This window comes from Anas acuta, chromosome 2 (assembly GCF_963932015.1).
Source record: "Anas acuta chromosome 2, bAnaAcu1.1, whole genome shotgun sequence".
Taxonomy (NCBI): domain Eukaryota; kingdom Metazoa; phylum Chordata; class Aves; order Anseriformes; family Anatidae; genus Anas; species Anas acuta.
The window spans coordinates 19476498-19494763 of NC_088980.1; the positions used below are offsets into that span (position 1 = coordinate 19476498).

At 38.4% G+C, this 18266-nt stretch overlaps 1 protein-coding gene across 1 annotated transcript in view; it reads left to right on the top strand.

Moving 5' to 3' along the window:
* The window catches only part of DNAJC1 (DnaJ heat shock protein family (Hsp40) member C1), a 101602-nt gene that overhangs the window by 58638 nt on the left and 24698 nt on the right, over positions 1 to 18266 (top strand). The window contains exon 8 of the mRNA XM_068673779.1: positions 10720 to 10886. Within this exon, the coding sequence (XP_068529880.1) occupies positions 10720 to 10886 (167 nt within the window). The remainder of the gene's footprint in view (positions 1 to 10719; positions 10887 to 18266) is intronic.

Sequence of the window (18266 nt, forward strand, 5' to 3'; positions counted from 1 at the left end):
TCCCATTCTTAATTTTAGAGACAATCCATAGAGTGTGAGTTCGTAATAACAGATCCATCTATCTAATTGAGTAAATGCATCTCATGCAGATTAGCAATAGCTGTTTTACAGTGATTGTTTTTTCATGACCTAATTGCTAGTTTACCCCCACGTCTGTCTGCTTTTCCTGCTGAAATTGTGCAGTCTTCTGTAGGCGCCTTGAACTAAAACCAGAGAAGGATATCAGAGGAGGAAAATATAATTTGCAAAGTAGGAGAGAGAGAGAGGACAGCTCTGAGATGTCATCGAAGTGCTATATTTGGTAAAGAGTGGGGAAAAAGTAATTTCTTGGTAAATCAAAAGTGTGCATAATACTGACTTATTTTTTGGTACTTTTGCACTGTTTACATTATCACTTCTCAGTCAATTCAAAACACTTGTTACTACCTAAGGAAAATAGAGCAACTGTAGAAGTTCACCTTGGAAAATACAGCAACTTACAATACAGGCTGTATTTGTAGGAAATGTATTTTGTGTGCAATTAGAGATAACCGTGAGTTTCATCTACAAAAATAGAAATGGTTTGCCTTACAGTTTTGGTGTCCTTTTCACATTCAGGTACCAGAACACAAAATTCCTTTTTTAAATGAAAGCACTTAATACAAATTATTAAGCAATTATAGCAATTAATACAACTTGCTGTTAACTTTTCCTTTTCCAGTACTGTCACACTTGCATATAATCCCTGCAGCAGGCAATGATTCTGTAACAATAGTCCTGTTCTTTGTAGTCATGGGATGTAAAATAGAATATATATTAACAGATCTGGATAGTCATTAAGCTGTGGAGATGTAAGCATACATTGTCAGGACAGTAGACTCAGCCAGTGTTTAAACTAAAATTGCAAAGTTTCAGTAGTTATCAAGACTGGTTCCAGCAGTTGTACTGGCTCCTCATGGAGTACAGAGTGCTTCTTTCAGCTGCATCAGTTTTGAGGGAAAACCCATCTATTTTATTTTTTTATGCTTAACTGCTTAACTTTGGTAGTTCTCTTACTCTCTGTTCTTGTTTACGCTTGTTTTCCCTGCTCTCCAATAGGAGGGCTTAAACTTGGATTTTAATACAACTTTTTAAATAAAAAGCCGCTGCTAGATATTGTAGGTGAACTTCTCATTTACCAGACATATTTGCAAACCCTTTAAATCCAGAATTCTTGCCCAGATGTATGTAATAATCCATGGCAAGAAATGAGCTTCTTTCTAGTTATAAGCCACATTGAGTAGTATGGTTTTTTGTTTGTTTGTTTTTGTATTTTATTCACTCTTATAATTCAAGCTTGAACTAAAATAAAAAGTTACATGCCCTGTAGGTGTGTGACCAGCCTTCTTTCTGTGTTATGGTTTTAGAGTGATATTGATAATGGTATTTATCTCTCTGTATAAGGCTTTATAGTAAGATGTGACTGTCTTACTGCCATGAAAATTCCCGAGTGGTACTGAAACCTTGATTTCATTAAGTTTAGTAAAGTTTGGGTGGTTCTCCCTTTCAAGACATTTTAGAATATAGCAAGTTGTTTGGGTAGCTTTTTACGTTGTTTCATAAAACTTAGGGGTTAAAGACATCACTAGATCATTTAGTCTTAATGTGTTTATTTCAGGCCCTTACAGGTACAAATCAGTGAAAAATACCGATTATCATTATCTTGCAGTTGTCTGGAGATAACCAGGTATCAGTGATGTGTTTTAGCTTTTGCCATGTTGTTATGCAAGATACAACATTGATCAGAAGACTTCGAGAAGGCTTCCATTCATCATGGCTAGTTTACATAATTTTACTGTTACATAGGTATATCTTAATTGCAGTATGGATTTCTCTAGCTATAGCTTTCAGGTTTTCATCAGCAGCAATTGTCTCTGCTTGAAAAAATAACTTGTATATATCTGCAGGTTTTCTTTATGTAAAGCATTTCTTTAGCCCTTAATTTCTGTGGCTTTTCTGTCCTGTGACTGGGGTGTTGCGATAGATGGTTACAGGCTCTTCAGGAGGGACAGGCAGGGTAGGCGAGGTGGTGGGGTGGCGATGTATGTGAAGCAGGGGCTGGACTGTGTGGAACTCCAGGTCGGCGATGGCAAAGTTGAGAGCCTCTGGGTAAGGATCAAGGGACGAACGAATAAAGGGGATGTCGTTGTGGGAGTCTATTACAGACCGCCTGGCCAGGACCATAGCGCCGATAACTTATTCTTTACAAAACTAAGAGAGGCCTCGAGATTAACTCCCCTTGTCCTTATGGGGGACTTCAACTTGCCAGACGTTAACTGGGAGTGCCACACGGCTGACACGAGCAAGTCCAGGAGGTTCATGAAGCACCTAGATGATAACTTCTTGGTGCAGGTGCTAACGGAGCCAACTAGGAAAGGTGCCCTCCTAGACCTGTTGCTAGAAAACAGAGAGGGTCTGGTGGGAGATGCGGTGATTGGTGGCCGCCTCGGTCATAGCGACCATGAAGTGGTTGAGTTCAAAATTTACGGTGACAGAAGGAAAAGTGCCACCAAAACCTCATCCCTAGATATGGGGAAGGCGGACTTCAGGCTGCTCGGGGAACTAGTCAGCAAGGTCCCCTGGGAAGCTGCTCTTGAAGGCCTCGATGTCCACCAGTGCTGGTCATTCTTTAAGCGATGCCTCCTAGAAGCACAAGAACAGGCAGTTCCTAAATATCGCAAGTCAGGCAGGCGTGGCAGGAGGCCGGCGTGGCTTACCAGGAACATTCTTATGGAGATTAGGCAGAAACAGAGAGTGTTTCGCTACTGGAAGGAGGGCCAGGTGTCATGGAAAGAATACAGGGATGCTGTTCGTGTTTGTAGGAAGAAAATTCGTGTGGCTAAAGCACACCTAGAGTTGAAGCTGGCTGTGTCTGTGAGAGAAAATAAAAAGGGTTTTTTTAGATATGTGAATGGAAAAAGGAGAACTAAAGAATACATAGGGCCGCTCCTTGATAGGGAAGGTCTCCTCACAGACAATGACATAGGCAAAGCAGAGACGCTTAACGCCTTCTTTGCCTCTGTCTTCAATGCCGATGATGGGCTTCGGGACCCAGCGTGCCCTGAGCTGGAGGACCGGGACGGTGGGGATGGCAAACTCCCAACCGACCCTGAACGTGTGCGGGATTTGCTACTCCACCTGGATCCCTACAAGTCCATGGGTCCGGATGGGATTCATCCCCGGGTGCTGAAGGAGCTGGCGGACATCATCGCGGAACCTCTCTCAATTATTTTTCAACGATCCTGGGAGTCTGGAGAGGTCCCGGTAGACTGGAAGCTGGCAAATGTTGTGCCGATTTTCAAGAAGGGTCAGAAAGAAGACCCTAGCAATTACAGGCCTGTCAGTCTCACGTCAGTGCCTGGTAAAATCATGGAGAAGATGGTTCTCGAACGTATTGAGGCGCACCTGGGGGACAAAGCAGTCATTGGTCCCAGCCAGCATGGGTTTGTGAAGGGTAGGTCCTGCCTAACTAACCTGATTTCCTTTTATGATAAGATCACCCGTATGGTGGACCAAGGGAAACCAGCTGATGTGATTTTTTTGGACTTCAGCAAGGCTTTTGACACGGTTTCCCATAGGATCCTACTGGACAAAATGTCCAGCATACAGCTAAATAAAAACATCATACGATGGGTGAGCAATTGGCTAACGGGCAGGGCCCAAAGGGTTATGGTGAATGGCGCTGCGTCAGGCTGGCGGGCGGTCACCAGTGGGGTCCCTCAAGGCTCCATTTTAGGGCCGGTACTTTTCAATATTTTTATAAACGATCTGGATGTAGGAATAGAAGGTATTTTGAGCAAGTTTGCTGATGACACCAAACTTGGAGGAGTTGTGGACTCGAATGAGGGTGGAAAGGCCTTGCAGAGGGATCTGGATAGGTTGGAGAGCTGGGCGATCACCAACCGCATGAAGTTCAATAAGAGCAAGTGCTGGGTCCTGCACCTGGGACGGGGAAACCCTGGCTGCACGTACAGACTGGGCGATGAGACGCTGGAGAGCAGCCTAGAAGAGAGGGATCTGGGGGTCGTGGTAGACAGCAAGTTGAGTATGAGCCAGCAGTGTGCCCTGGCAGCCAGGAGGGCCAACCGTGTCCTGGGGTGCATCAAGCACGGCATCGCTAGTAGGTCGAGGGAGGTGATTGTCCCGCTCTACTCTGCGCTGGTGCGGCCTCACCTCGAGTACTGTGTGCAGTTCTGGGCACCACAGTATAAAAAGGACATGAAACTGTTGGAGAGTGTCCAGAGGAGGGCTACGAAGATGGTGAAAGGCCTGGAGGGGAAGACGTATGAGGAACGGCTGAGGGCACTGGGCCTGTTCAGCCTGGAGAAGAGGAGGCTGAGGGGAGACCTCATCGCAGTCTACAACTTCCTCGTAAGGGGGTGTCGAGAGGCAGGAGACCTTTTCTCCATTAACACCAGTGACAGGACCCGCGGGAACGGGGTTAAGCTGAGGCAGGGGAAATTTAGGCTTGACATCAGGAGGGGGTTCTTCACAGAGAGAGTGGTTGCACACTGGAACAGGCTCCCCAGGGAAGTGGTCACTGCACCGAGCCTGTCTGAATTTAAGAAGAGATTGGACTGTGCACTTAGTCACATGGTCTGAACTTTTGGGTAGACCTGTGCGGTGTCAAGAGTTGGACTTGATGATCCTTAAGGGTCCCTTCCAACTCAGGATATTCTATGATTCTATGATTCTACTGAGTTGTTTTCTAGTGTAGCTGTAGGTATTGGACACTGGCTTTGTGTATAGCATTCTAACATTTGCCATCTGATTATAAAATCATATTTCTGCTGTTATCAGTGCTGTGTTTACAGAGTCACAGATTGCATTATTTCCCCAGCTCTGATAGCACATTTCAGATCACTTGAAATAACTGTGAGCTTTTACATCAAAGCTTCTTTGCACACAGTCCCTCTTAAGTGCAGATACGGCCTAAGGTCCTAAGCAGTGTGATCCAAAATACTTTTGGTTTGAATAATCCCAGACTGCCAGTCAGTCCACGTCCCTACATCTTGCAGTGTGTTCCTATTCATTTTAAATGGTTTTGCCCAAATTTATGTAATCCAAAAATATGCTGAAGATGACTTTTCATTTATTTCCAAATAATTGACAAGTATCTTGGATAATTGTGTTTAGTTTTAATCCCTGCCAAAATGCAGTGTTCACATGCCTGCTCAGCAATGATTTGCTGACAGACAGGTTCAGAGAAAATTAATTCATATAATGCATGCTTTTTTGGTTAGCGTGGGTGTGAATGTTCTGATCACTTAATTGTTACCTCTGAAGCCTAATTATGGCAAACTAAGTATCATCTGTTTCACTGATTGTTTTGGCAGGCCTGCTGAAGGAATTCTGAACTTGTGGCTCATGTGCTTTTTCCAGTTGGATCAGCTAGTCTCTATGATACCTCTCCCTGCAAAACTTCCTTCAGATTTTACAGAACATAAATATACAGCAAACAGACAGTGTTACGAGATTCATTTGAAAGAGACATGTCTCCTTTTATGTTTGCTGCAAGGCAGATTAATTCTCAAATATTTAGATGTCTACTTCTAACCCTTTCGTATTGAGGTATTGCGTGAGGTATTTAGAGGGAACAGAAAGCTGGGGGGAAGGAAGGATAGATATTTACAGAAAAGATGAAAGACATCAAGTCTTTTAGCTTGTGGGCCTTTTTTTGTAGTTGAGGATGCATTAATTACTAAGTTTTTAATCAGTTTGCTCAAAAATAAACTAAGTTCTAGGTCTTCATGTGGCACATGTATATCCGGCTGTTACTGGTGATGCATTCATGTGATCCCATTGATTTTATTACGAATACTGATATGTGTATTTTTTTTAACAAGTAAATGTTTGCTCCATAATTGCTTTAGTTTTAAATTAGTATGGTCCATTTTTTCAATAGACTGCAAAAACTTGAGGACAGCATTTTTTCCAGACTTTTGGATTTTATCTGACTGTTATATCTGACTATTATATCTGACTGTGTTGCTGTACATGCAAGTGACTTTTTCTGACATGTTTTAAGCAAATTTTAATGCTGTAACTGCTTTGCTTGTCTTTAATAGTTACATAGGTAAGAGAACAGTATTGAAAGAGAGATCTCAATGCAGTATCTCAGTGACTTGCCAGAAAGATGCTTGCTGTCTACCTGTGATTGTGGTCATATTTTTTGCTTATCAACATACAACATAGCAATCAGTGTCCCCTTTCTGTGACTTTCAAGACATCGTTGTCTTTTTTTGACTATTTCTTCCGTGAGTTCTTACTGATGCTGAAATATAAAGCTTTTAAGTCTTGCTGAGACAGAGAACTCCAGCTTAACATGTCATACTTCGTTGTAGAGGCTGAGCACTTGTGTGGATTGCTTTTTTTTTTTTTCTTTTTCCTTCTTTCCTGTATGAAGTAGTCTTTTTTCTGTGGAACTGTTAAATGCTCTTTGAATTCTTTAGGGTTATATCAGCTGGCAGGTAAAATCAGGATATAGTTTTCTGAAAACTTTGAAATATGTATCCCTGTTTTGTTTTGTTTTTATGAAAAAAGCACTGTTGTTTTATTACATGGCACTCTTGATCCAAAATGCTGGCTGTTTCCTGATCTTCTGAAAATGGCAGCTGGTGGATCTTAAAGCAAATAGCCCTTAGCCCCAGTTAACTCTTCCACTGATGAGGTAAAATCAACGTGATAACAAGGTAAAAGGACTAGCAAGGAAGCCCAAAGTATCCGATTATGTGCAAGTCATTCATCAAACTTCCATATGTGAATCATTATAAATTAGCAAAGCATATAGCCAGTACTGGAGGCCTTTAGAAGCATTAAGTACTATACGGGTAAGAGAGTTAGCTAATTGCTGTGGTTTAGGTCTGGGGATCCCAGTGTCGAGTATCTTATATGCTGTTTAAACATAGGGAGCATTTTTTTATTATTTTTATTTTTTTTACCCTAAGATGTAAAATACAGAGGCAGATTTAGTCTTCTGGTGAAGAACTTTATAGTTCTAAAGGTGGAAAGTACAGAAAATTAGTATCCTTGCAGTATGAATTCAGCAAATGATAGATCAAAATTTCTCCTGCTACAAAGACTACAAGTACAGAAAAGCCAACTCATGGAAACTCATGGAAAATGCTGATCATTTTACATAGTAGTAGTAGGTATCAAAAGATTAGCGTGGTGCTTATGCTATTAGATTATCCATTTACTTTCTGTTGTTGTCTGTTTCTTTTTTATTCTATCTAATAAACCAGAAGAATTTGGGAATTAAAATACATAATGTTCTCAGAAAATAGTAGTGAGAGTAGGAATTATCCTGTTGAGCCTGACGTCTGACCCTGGTTTCACCGAGGCTGTTTCTCTCCACATCATAGTTGTATGAGCACCAGTAACTCTGGTCATAATTAAGGCCCACTGGATGTTGGTGCCCGTGTGGGACATAGTGCTCTAATTAGGTCTCCAGTGGATAGTGGGCAGGCTGTCCCAAAACTGGGAGAAATCTTTCAAATCCTTCTTTGTATGTTTTTCCTACCTTTCAGTTAGGTTTATAGGTCAATATAATTAATATTAAGGGAAGACCTGCGTTTTCAAACTTTGAATCACGGCTGCAATTGTTGCTACTGTCAGCACCATCAAACACATCCTTGGCTTAGGTTGTGGTGGTGGCAGCAGCACCAGCTTCCTGGTTGTCTGCCAGACCTCAGCAGTTGTAGGATTCAGCTCTATAGGCATCATTTGCTGTACAGAAAACCTGATCCTTACTCTCTTCAGAGGAAAGCAGCAAGTAAGGTCAGAAGCGTCTTTTGGCCTGCCAGTTGAAGTGCTGATAATGAAAAGATAACGTAGAAACCGATAGGTTTTCATCCAAGGTGTCTGCTGTGGACTTCTGATGTTCAGCTAAATGAAATTTCAGTGATCTGGTTTGCTTCCTCCGTCTTCACCTGAATGAACAGTGCTCCGCTGCCCTAAGTGGGAGCTTTAGAAACATTACACGTCATTGCTTCTGAACAGCATTCTTCGTAACTCACACCAACCAAGTTTTTACTGGCAGTACTTGAAGGCCGTTAGCGTTTCACCAAAACTCTTAATGTGCCATTATTTTAAAATAGTAAATATTCCCCTATCTGAAATCCTTTATGGTGTTGCCGTTCAAACTGTGTGCTCTCCTGTTCTGAAATGTGGCTTTTGAAATTCTGAGGTGAAGCTGTTTTCAGTGAGTTACAGAGAGCCCTGTGTCAAAGGTGCTGCGACTTCAGTTTTATTTATTTAAAAAAAAAATTCATTGTGTCTGACAGCCATTGTGGTATGTAGGGGGTAGGCCAAAACTCTTTCATCTTTTAGTATCTGCATGGGAGATAGTGGAGACAGGTTTCTTAATTCTAGTTGAGTGCTTGTTTGAGAATGTACAGCCATCTTTAGGCAGGATTTCTCTTTCCTTTAGTAGTTAACAATCAGAAGGATGTCTTATCTGTATTAGGTCTTCCTTGCTTATCTGCCTGAAGAAAGTCTAGATACCGTCTTCGATACTAGATTTTAAATTGGGGTGCAGTGCCCTCTGAAAATACCGTTGCAGAATTACTTCTGGAAATATAAAAGAGCCTAGACTCTAAATTTTTAGAAGTTAAAGCTATAACTACCCAGGCTTTATCTATTTGTGTCCTTTGAGAGGGAAAATCAGCAAACAGTAACTGATGAGGTACAAAATACAGGAAAACCAACTGTCTGAGTATGTGTTCACTGTTCAGTAATCCCAAATGACCACTCGCTGTATACTTGATTATTTTGCAGGATTGAAATACAGTGGTAAAAATTGTCACTTCAGGCAACTTTCTAGAACATTTTTGTCAGTTGATGTGTTTGTAGTAAATAGTTAGCGAAGTTGTTGTTACTTGTCCCTGTAAATCTTAGTGCTGACTCCAGAAGTTATTACATGTGGCTGCTTTGGAGAAAAATGAGATAACAGTTGATGTCTATGGCTTGGTTGTGAAAATTGCCTTTTGCAAGAGACAAAAAGAATTTTGCACAGGTGTTGTCTTTAATGAAAATTTCTCTCATCTGGACAATGACAGGAATGCTGATTAACATTTTGGGGCTTTTTTAGTTCTGTTTTTTTTTATCTTTTTTTTTTTTTTCTGATTGTACGTAATTTAATTATATTTACTATGAATACCTAAAGAAAGATGCCAAAACAATCTAGGGATGAGTTCTTTACTTAATATTTATTGAGAGTAATTTGACAACAGTTACAGGCAAAGTTAGAGATTTTCACAGAAGTTCTCAGAACAAAATAAATTTAAAAGGTCATGACTTTTCTAATCTGTTTCTTATGACCTCTGGAAGGTGCCATGAAACTATCCTCACTCCAGTTGTTTTTTTCTTAAGTGTTCAATTCCTAGGAGCTTGCCAGGTATATGGGATATAATCATCAGGCTGTCCTTGTACCTATAATGTTAGGAAAAGGAATTCTGCATTACACTCTGTAGGGAGCAGTTTCCCTGTCCTCTTTAGGAATTTGTAAAAGAAGATTTTCATGAGAGAAAAAAAAAAAAAAGCAGATAAAAGCTGATCTCATAGCTCAGTGTTGCTGTCTCTCCTCTTCCATTCCTACCACCTTTAACTGACTTAGATATTTTCTTTTTGTTGAGTGTAAAGGGGTAATTTTCTACTAGATTAGTGAATGGAATATGTTTATGAAGTGGTTGAATAACTGTCAAAGCAGAAAGAGAAGAGAGGAGCACACAGGCACACAGTAGGGAGTGGAAAGGTGAAAGCAGTGTACAACCTTCCTCTTTTGGCTGCAGCCAGCCATTAGAACAGCTCTTTCAGTTTGTTGATTGCATCTTTAGGAACATCCAGGTATTGTGAGTACAGCATATTTAAACAAACAAACAAAAAAAAAAAGGTATACCTGAGGCTTCTGAATGCTTTCTGGGTCTTTATGCTTCTCTTTTCCAATCCTCTTTATGTCTTTCCTAAAGTTACGGCAGTCTTCAGTCAGTCGTAAAGCTTTCTTTTGAGATCCACTTGTATGGTGGATCTGTGTTCAGTTACTGGGTTTTAGGTTGTTGTTGTTCCTCCTTCACTATTGTCCCTAAATTTGCCAATCCCTTTTAATATCATTTGAAGGACAGTGAGAGCAGAAAACAGTGGTCACTTTGGGAAATGAGGTGCAGTATTTAAAAAGTCCCGTAAGTTTAAGTGATAGAACAGAGCTATCTGTACTTAGAGGAATCCAATAACAGCAAAGCTATCTGTTGGTTCAGAAGCTTTTACTCAACACATCTAACCATAAAGCAGTACAGAATTATCTAAAACTCACCTTTCTGCCATTGCTGTTTCTTTTTGTTTTTCTTTGAAGCCAGCAGGACTTTGGAAATCTTGTAACAGCTGCCTATGCTTTCGCCTCTACTAATTTTAATTGTCAGATGACAAAAGCTAACTGTGTTTTTTGAGGTGCTCCTCGTTTGGCACTTTAAGTCATAGTTGCAGGTAGAAGAGGGGCTAAGTATATACATTGCTATTTACTTTTCATACAAATAAAATGGTTATGCAAATTACTAAGCTGTCTTTTTAACAAAGAAATTTAAGCCTCTTCCAAAATGAAAATTGAATATAGCATTAGAAGTTGGGGAGCTAAGCCTGCTTCTGACATATACTTCTCTGCAGTATTTTTAGCATTGGTTTTCTTTTTTCTTTTTTGTTTTTGTGCAGAGGAGAAGAAGCCTAAAGTCAAGAAACCAAAATCTGAATTCCCTGTATACACAGTTCAGGAATCGAATGCATACATACCATCATATGACCATGGAGCTTCTATTGAAGAGATTGAGGAACAGATGGATGACTGGTTGGGAAACAGGAACAGAGCACACAAAAAGAAGGCAAGTTCAAAATCTTTAATGTAGTTATCTATTTTAAATATTGATTCATTTTCTTGCCTCTTAAGAGGCATGGTGTATGTATACCACTACAATATTTGTATACCACTGAAGTCTAGAGAAGTTTCAATTTTCAAGCAGAGACATAATGGAAAAGATTATATCGATGTTCAATGTAATTTGTGTAATGATACTGGAAATGTTGTTATAATGGGATGTAGTTAATTAAAACATATGAAAGCTCTCTATGATTTCTAATATAAATACTATTCTTGGTCACTAGAAATTATTGGAACATAGTGCCGTCAAGTTACATGAGGTTTGGTTCTTTCTCTTAATTGCAGTTAATAACATTTTGCTTGTCAGAATAGCTTCTCTACTGGGAAAAAAAAAAAGAAAGAAAAAAAAAGAAAAAAAAAAAGAAAAGGAAAGAATAAGCCTTCATAATATCCAGGTGTAGTACCTTTTGATTATGGAACTGCTTATGTACTTCGTACATTTGAAGTGTCCTAACTGTACGTGAAGAAGTCCTAACAATATGACATACGTCTATTGTTAAGATTCCTGCTACTTAGAGGTCAGGGTTCTTAGTAGCAGTTAGTGTAATTAAGTTCTGGTAAAGTTTATTAAAAAACAGTGGCTTGAAAATGTATAGTTTTCATCTTAGAACTGAGTTATAGAGATGACAGAAGAAATGTTGTAAATTGGACTCCTTACTTGAAAATCTGCCTTGCCTGGCAGACTGAGATGAGAAGGATTGTGTTCCGGGTGAAGTTAGGGCAACACATTGACATTAGTGTCAAAATAGTGAAAAAAGTTCCTTCTGTCATTTGTTTGTTTATTCTGTGCTGCAGATTTTCTCACTCCATTAGTTGATTGAAAGCCTGTAGAGAATACTCCCTCTCCTTTTTCATACAGACCTAAAATTTTTACAAAAATAATTTGCATCTTGTATGTCAGATTTATTCATCTGCCAGTACTGGATTCCTAAGCTTCATGACTTCCCAGTTGCCAAGTTTCTCTTGCTGTATGTTTTTATGCCTACTGATTCTCTCTTTCTCTATTATTTAGTACATCTGCATTATGTTTACTTTTATATTTCTGTAACAGATCTCTTCTGCAAATATGCTCAGCTTTTCGCTTCTGTGTAAGGAATTGAAACTCTGAATTCTTCCTTACACACTGGAGCATATTTTCACCCCCTTTCTCTAAGTAGGAACTCCAATCCTTAGTTCTGTGGATGAGTTGCCTGGGAGTTAAGAGCACATGTTTACAGTCATTGATTGCTTTGTGTACCTTAACACAAGAAGTCCTTGTGGATTCCTGCTAGTTTAATTTCTGTGAACCAGCTTTTTCTACCAATCTGTGTTGGCAAATTATTAAAGAAGAAATACGTATGATGTGTGTTTGTTTACTATAGTTTGAATTGGTTGTATGTTTGTTGGACTGTATGGATCCCCAAATTCAGCTACCCCTCTGATGGAAGCTGCGTCTTTCTTTGACTTTCCATGAAAGTCTTCCTTCAGATTTCCATTGAATGAGACTAGGCCTATTCCATCTATGCTTTTGTACCTGCTACATAACGTTATGTAGAAGCTGTGTCCTCGGAGACACTGCTAAGGGAACAAAAGCTGTATGTACATCCTTTCAGAAATAAGAATCACAGAAATGAAAACATCTTGAAGAACTGTTCTTAAAAGATAAGTAATTTGTATTTCTATGCTTATATTTGGAGGTTCAGTATTTCTGAATCTCATCTCATTGATCCATAAGCTAATTTTTTGAATTCTATTCTATTCTGCTACAAATGGGGTTAACATTTTAGGGACTGACAGGCAGTTTGCAGGTATACTGTCTGGGTAAGGTGTTTGACCTGAACAATCTGTGATGAGGTATGCTTCTTCCCCATGACATCTAGTATGTAGCTGCAATGTAAAATAAACATTTAATACAGTAGTAAAGAGCAACAGATTCATAAACTGTGCAAAGAAATTGAGAATATATGTTACTGGCTGTAGTAGCTTCTAAGAGACATTTGTATGTCTATATACGGATGTTTGTGTCATATGATTTGTAATAAGCTCACTGGGAAAATGCTTGTACCACAAGTGAATTGTTTCTGACTGTCATTCAACTCATTTTCCATTTTGGAAAGTTGTATTTTCCTCCACAGCACATCATTGATGTAAACCTGGATGGCATCTGTCTCCCTCTTCTGCTTCTTGCATGGACATACAATAAAGTGATGTGTAACATTTCATTTCTGTTTGTCTGAGGGAAAAGTTACTCTTTCACAAATCATTTTGCCATCAGACTTTTTCTTGCGATTGTCATGCTTCACTCATTTGAAAGGTTGTTAAGTTATGAGTTTTTTTCCTCCTTCTTACAATAACTTAGGGATGTGCACTACATGCAGTAAGCCAGACTTGAGAGGGGTTATCCATGTGAAAAGATCAAAGTGGCTCAATAAAACAGTATGTTACTACATCATCCATCTAGAACTAAGGTATTGGAGTTGCTCTCTCCGATGTCGGTATCCCAAGTCTAGATGATGCAATTTGATGATACAGAAGAGCAAATATAGTTCTTTGTTTTAAGAAGGAAAAACCTGTCAAACTACCAAGTAACCTGTCAGTTAAGAAAGGAATAGTAGTAATGCAAATATACATGAAAAATAATATAAAATAGACTGGGGAGTACCAACGTGTGTTTCAGATTGTTCTACTAATTTTTATTGGTAGTTCAGAAACCTTTTTTTTTCCTATATGTTGTCTGTATATGGTGTGGAAGCTATTAAAGCTATTAATTAATTACTGTTTCCACAGGGTTTAAACACTGAAGTAGATAAGGAACAGACTATAGAGATGAAAACTTGCTTCTTAGGCAAGTTAAAATGGTCTACAAAATAATGGAAAAATATATACAACTCATAAAGGTACATAGCTCACTGAAAACACGCTCCTAGTGCAATAACGTTATTCTCCTCTCTTACTTAGGGACCTAAGCTTACCATGTTCTCAAGGGAGTTTGTCTCACCAGGTTGTTACTCTGCTTGAAACTGGATGTTAAAAGAAACTATGGCAAATCTCCTTTGGGAGATACTCAGATAATGTTTGGTATAACAGAACTAAGAAGTAATTTTCCTGCATTTCTCAGCAGCGGTGGTCCACCCCCATTTAGGATCTTGTATAGTTTTCATTGTTACACTTTTCAGAAAGGAAAACAAAATAACAGGAAGAATAGATCAGCAGTAAAAGAAACATAGAAAATCTTTACTTACGAGGAAAAGTTGAATAGGTTGAGTTTTAGTCCAGAAAAGGGAAGCTGTTGGGAATAACTGGATGCATTGTTTTTCCAGTCCGTTCCAGGCTGTTCTAGGTAAAATAATAAATACAACCTTTCATAAATACGGAGAGAAAGAAATACTGAATTTAATTTGCAACAAGAAAGTTTAAATTGAAATGTGTGAATGTGTATGTGGAGACACATAACTAGAGCATGTTACACAGACGACTTATGAAACCTTCTTCAGTTGTCTATCCTGTTCTTGAACTCCATCTGTAAAAAATAGTGTGAACAGACTCAATTGTATTTGAGAGCATGGAAACGAAGTAATGAGACTCTTGAGATTTTTTTCAATATAGGAAATACATACTTAGCTAGCCCTAAATTGCATATTCATGTAACACTGTCTACAGTATTCATACAAACTGCATATGACTACGAAGCTGAGAGGAATTACTAAAAGCTCATTCTCATGCCAGTTGACAAACTTTTTCTGTACTTGTTTGAAAGAATTTCTAAAGCTATCTTTGTTTGGTCATTAAATGTTTATGCTGCCAGATTAGAACTTCTTTAAAGTTGTTAAGAGCAGATAAGTAGATAAATTTACTTAGTTTGAGCTTCCAATTTTCACTTACCTGCCACCAAAAATTGACCAGAATAAGTGTTCTGTGTATGCTTGTTAAGATTTAAGGAGTGCAGTGTTACTGTAGGCTTCCTTCTAGGTTACACTATTTTGTTGCCCTGTAAGTGTTATTTAAGTATTTCATTGCTTTGTAGCCATTTAACCCTTCACTTTCCTGTAGGGCAACCTGTTATGTAGAACTGGATGAAAAAAGAGCAGCTTGTGAAGGGACATGCTTTGTTGCATCTGAACTTATTCTGTCCTTTCTGCAAATATTCATGCAAAGAATGTATGTGCTTAACATTTCTGGAGTCACTCTATTGATGAATCATCTCCAAGTAATTTCTCTACCAGAGGGATTTCTCTCATAATCTTTGTTCTGATTTGATTTTACGTGATTTGTACCAAACGTTTTCACGAGAGTTCTTTGTTTATGTGAATAATGTTGTTGTTGTAGGAAAATCTTGGCCCTTGAGAAATCAATGGGAGATTTATCACGGTCTTCAGTGGGAGCAGGATTATAATTCCTTTCGGTTTACAGATTCTTCATTTTCTCCCACTGGAATCTCCTATTCATTCCATATCATTATTTGACTTCATTCATCTCTGAAGATAGGATTCCAAGTTCTACCTCAATGAGGGATGAATACTTTTGACCTTTTGATATTTGCTTGCTCCGTTAAGGGGAAATAAAGGTGGAGAAAGACAGTGCCTGATCCCTTCCAGCTGGACCAGATGTATGGATAAAAAATCATGTTTCTCATTATTTTTGTTTTTCATGTCATCCTGCAGCACTTCTTGGCATTTGGGTGTTTTTGATATTGCTGGAGCACCTGGCTTGATTTTACTAAAGCAGGAGTAGTAAAAACTATTTTTGTGCACAGAGATGGGAAGCTTAGATAACTTGAATCTCCTGCATTTTCTACATTTTAGTTTTTGTCCTTAAATTAGGAAAATAAAATATACTACAAAAGAATGTGTAAGCATTGATTTACAGTTTATTAGTAGATGCTGGAAACATAGTAATTACCTTTTTTTTCCAATTGTTGAACTGTAGGCTGTAGCGATCTTGTACTGGACTCTTTGTGGTTAAAATGCTGATTGTATTTTTTATTTTTCTCAGCCTGATCCTTCAAAGCACTGTACGCCATAGATGGGATATTGATAACTGAGTCAGATATGTAATCATGAAGGTTTTATTTGAAAGCTGGCTGTGGAGCAATGGTATAAAATAACTAAGCTGTAACCAAACAACAGAGGTTTCTCCACTTTATAACACTATAAGGCAAAATGCTATACAAATACTAAATTATTGTTTTGTTAGCTTAAAAAGTATGGTTTGGACAATTAAATCTTAGTCATTTTATAATCTTGCACATTTCATAATTGCCAGCTAGCCTGCCACCTGCTCTCTTCTGCCTTGAATCTTCCCACATCTGTGCTGCTTTGAAATCTGAGTATGCTTTCTCTTTAGTAGCAAATAACATGGTGCTTGTTCTAATCAGACATCATATGACAGATTACCTGAATACAGTTTCCAGGCTTTTAAAAAATGTTAATTCTTCAAGCAAGCAGTTTGTATCTTAGCAGGATTAAGGTGCTGCGTAAACCAGATGTTTTAATAAATTGGTCTTTGAGGGAAAGGATTATACTGTTTTAGTGTGCTACCTGAGGTCACCTAGTTTTGAAATACTCAATTTTCTTACTCTAAGCAGTGAAAGAGATGCAGTATCTGAAAAGTGTGTTTGTATTCTAACTCTCTTTTATTCTTGGGACAGAGACACGTGAGTAACTAGCAGTCTGAGGTTGCACATGGTGTCCTGCTAGTGTGCCTCGACCCTGACCCAGAGGGATTGCTGTAGGTTGAGAAAGTAAATCACTCTGTATGCCCGTTGAGTTTAAGCCTCTATATTGAGACTGCCAGCAACCATACCTGTTAGTGTCAGTTATGATGCTATTCACTAGGAGCTAGTCTAAGCTCATAATACATTTTAACCTGAGCTCCAAACTCTCATCAAATGGTGATGACTTGGAGTCACTATTGATCTGGGCCATATTGAATTTAGTGACCCTGAGGTGAAAATCTCAGTATTCTATTACCAATCTCTTAAGCAACGTAGTGTCACTGAAAAGATAACTTCATTTAAAAAAACATAAAAATCTGCATTACCATGGTACTGAAAGTGTTAAGTCAGAAGACTCCAGGCTTTCCTGTGGTTTATTATGGTTTGTGTCACTGCAGATGTTGCAGACTTAGCATGAGTAAAATGTTGTTTTTTACATTTTAAAATAACTCTTCAATTAAAAATACAGTTAATGTATTTTTAATTTTCTTTAGAAACAATGTAATTATTTGCTTTTTGAATCCTTTTTCCCTGAATGCAGAAAATAGTGTTTCTTTCAGACTTGTGCCTGAAATATTTACACCCCTATGGACTTTACTTTGGACTTGAATAGCTTTCAAGAAGAAACTAAGTGTGATTTATTTTATTTTTTCTCAAATATTATTTTTAGTTTTCCTTGGGGAGGATGACCCACATCTTTAAATCAGGAATAAGACCTTTCTGCTGTTCAGCCATGAATATCAAATCATTAGGGTAAAAATCTAATTTCATTTGCAGTATTTAACGTGCAATGCCTTTAACTTCCTCAGCTTTTCCTAAGGAAGAATTAAGTTGAAGGATGATTGCAATAAATTCTTTGACTAACATCTCAAGTTGGTGTCTTCAGTGGTATGACAGATACCCATCAATGAACAAATTGTATTTATAAATACAAAATGAAGAAAAGAAATTATCATAGTGATGGGTTCAGAAAAAAATAGAGGTTTTGTGACTGGTGTAAATGCTAGAAGTGATAAACATTGCACCAAGAATTGTGGAGTTCTGCCCAAGATTGGTCAGGAATAGAAAAAGACTGGGAATAAATGCCAACTGAGCCACCGCTATGTAAGAATGTGGAATTTATATATTTCCTTTTATGTCTTTCTCTCTTTGACCTATTATTTACGTTGGATAGGTTGACAAAGCATAGGAATCTTTATTTCTTTATTTATAGAAAGCAATGGGATGTTTATAAATATGTAATTCAGTAATATTCTGCTCTCAGCTGTACCGTGGCTGGACAGAATTAGTCTGGGTGGAGAGGTGTCGTAATCCACGCAAGCAGGAAAGCTATGCTAGGAACCTTTAAGGAGATTATAGAAAAGAATCTAAATATCGTATAAATTATTTGATATGACATCTAGGGAGAAAGTTTTTGTTAACAGTGTATGTTTCACAGGACTACCAGAATTGTCTGGTTTGCAAAGAAAACAAACAGGCAAAATATATATTCCCCTAAGGGCATTTCCAATGCGTAGTTACAATATGTTGTATAAACAGTCTTAGGCCAGTTCAAAAAAAAAACAAAAACAGCAATGCAGATGTACTGAATTAAGGTCATGCAGTTGATATTTGTCTGATATTTCCTTATCT